This window comes from Rasamsonia emersonii, assembly GCF_000968595.1.
Source record: "Rasamsonia emersonii CBS 393.64 chromosome Unknown ctg1118621762094, whole genome shotgun sequence".
Classification (NCBI taxonomy): domain Eukaryota; kingdom Fungi; phylum Ascomycota; class Eurotiomycetes; order Eurotiales; family Trichocomaceae; genus Rasamsonia; species Rasamsonia emersonii.
The window spans coordinates 1-1312 of record NW_013562641.1 but is presented as its reverse complement, the minus strand read 5'-3'; the positions used below and the strand labels follow the sequence as shown (position 1 = coordinate 1312).

At 39.5% G+C, this 1312-nt stretch overlaps 1 protein-coding gene across 1 annotated transcript; it reads right to left on the bottom strand.

Annotated features, from left to right (window-relative positions):
- Positions 1–398: 398 nt before the first annotated feature.
- Positions 399–914, bottom strand: T310_9334 (uncharacterized protein; the record flags this gene model as incomplete). Its single annotated transcript, XM_013468205.1, has 1 exon — positions 399–914. A coding segment is annotated over one exon (516 nt), but the record flags the coding sequence as incomplete, so codon positions are not given.
- Between the last annotated feature and the right edge of the window lie 398 nt (positions 915–1312).

The following is a 1312-nucleotide window of genomic DNA, read 5'->3' as shown; positions in this document are numbered from 1 at the left end:
AATAGGAAATAAGAGATAGGCAGTAGTATAATATAGAATAAAAAGTTAAGGAATAGTAGGTATAGGTTGATTTGATAAAGAAAGAGGGGAGAGTCATAGAATAGGGGTGGCTTAGTAAGCATGATTAGATAATCCTTGTTTAGTTATTAGTTAGCCCCTAGGTGCCATCTCCTAGTAGCTATTTTTGATTCCTTTAGGAATTCAACTAGGCTTCCCTGGCCTTCTTTAGAAAATAGATAGAAAAGATTATAATAATCTTTTCTATCTACTCTAGAGAATGCCCTATATCTGATGTCTCTATAGGCTGGGCAGTGGAATAACAGATGATATGGGGTCTGCTCCTGGTTTGTTTGGCATAGATTGCAGGTTCCACTATTATGTGCAGGTAGCCTAACTAGTTATGACCTGAAATACCCATGACCCAGTTTTAGCTGGATAATAGATGACCATAGTTGCTTAGTCAGCTTTAATGGGCTAGGTTTCCACTTAGGCTGCATTTTAAATTGCTTATAGTGGTCACTAGTCCTAGCATTACCCCATATATCTTGCCATTCTTCTAAAGCCTTTGCTTTTAGCTTCCTTTTTAAGAAGCTAAGAGATAGAAAGGTCTTAGGGTCTTTTTCTGACCAATCAGCTCCATATTTAGCACATTCATCAGCTTTAGCATTCCCATATATGCCCATATGACCAGGGACCCAATCTAGGTAGATTTGAACCCCTTTTTCCCTAATTTTTTGAGCCCAAAGATAGATATCTCTATATAGAGCTTGACTAGCCTTAGGGTCTCCCTTTTCTAGAGCCTTTAGGGCAGCCTGACTATCAGAGAAGATCCACAGATCTAGAGTCTGAATCTGAAGCTTTTTATAAGCCATTTTTAGAGCTTTTTTTGATTGCATAGAGCTCAGCATCATAGACTACACATTCTTTGCCTAAGTTCCAGGCCCAGCATTCTTGATTAGTAAAGCCTTTATTAGTAATAAAGATTATTATTATTATTCTTCTTCCATTTTAGAGACCGTTTTTCAAAGACTATGCACGGTCTGCCTATTACCTAAGCAATAGGACTTAGTAGTAAAAAAAACTCTCGCGCTCCCAACACGCCCCCCCAATTTGGGGGTATTCGAACTCGATTTTGACACCAATTTGTTCTACTCATCAAACTTAATAACATACTCGATTTTTATTTCAAATTACCCCTTTGTTGTCGGTTGGGAAGACCCCAAAACCCCCTGTGAGCCGGCAAAGAAAATTTTTGTTTTCCCTCCCGCTACGGGAGCCCAGTCAAACAACCTGCGCAAGGGGGGAAGCCACG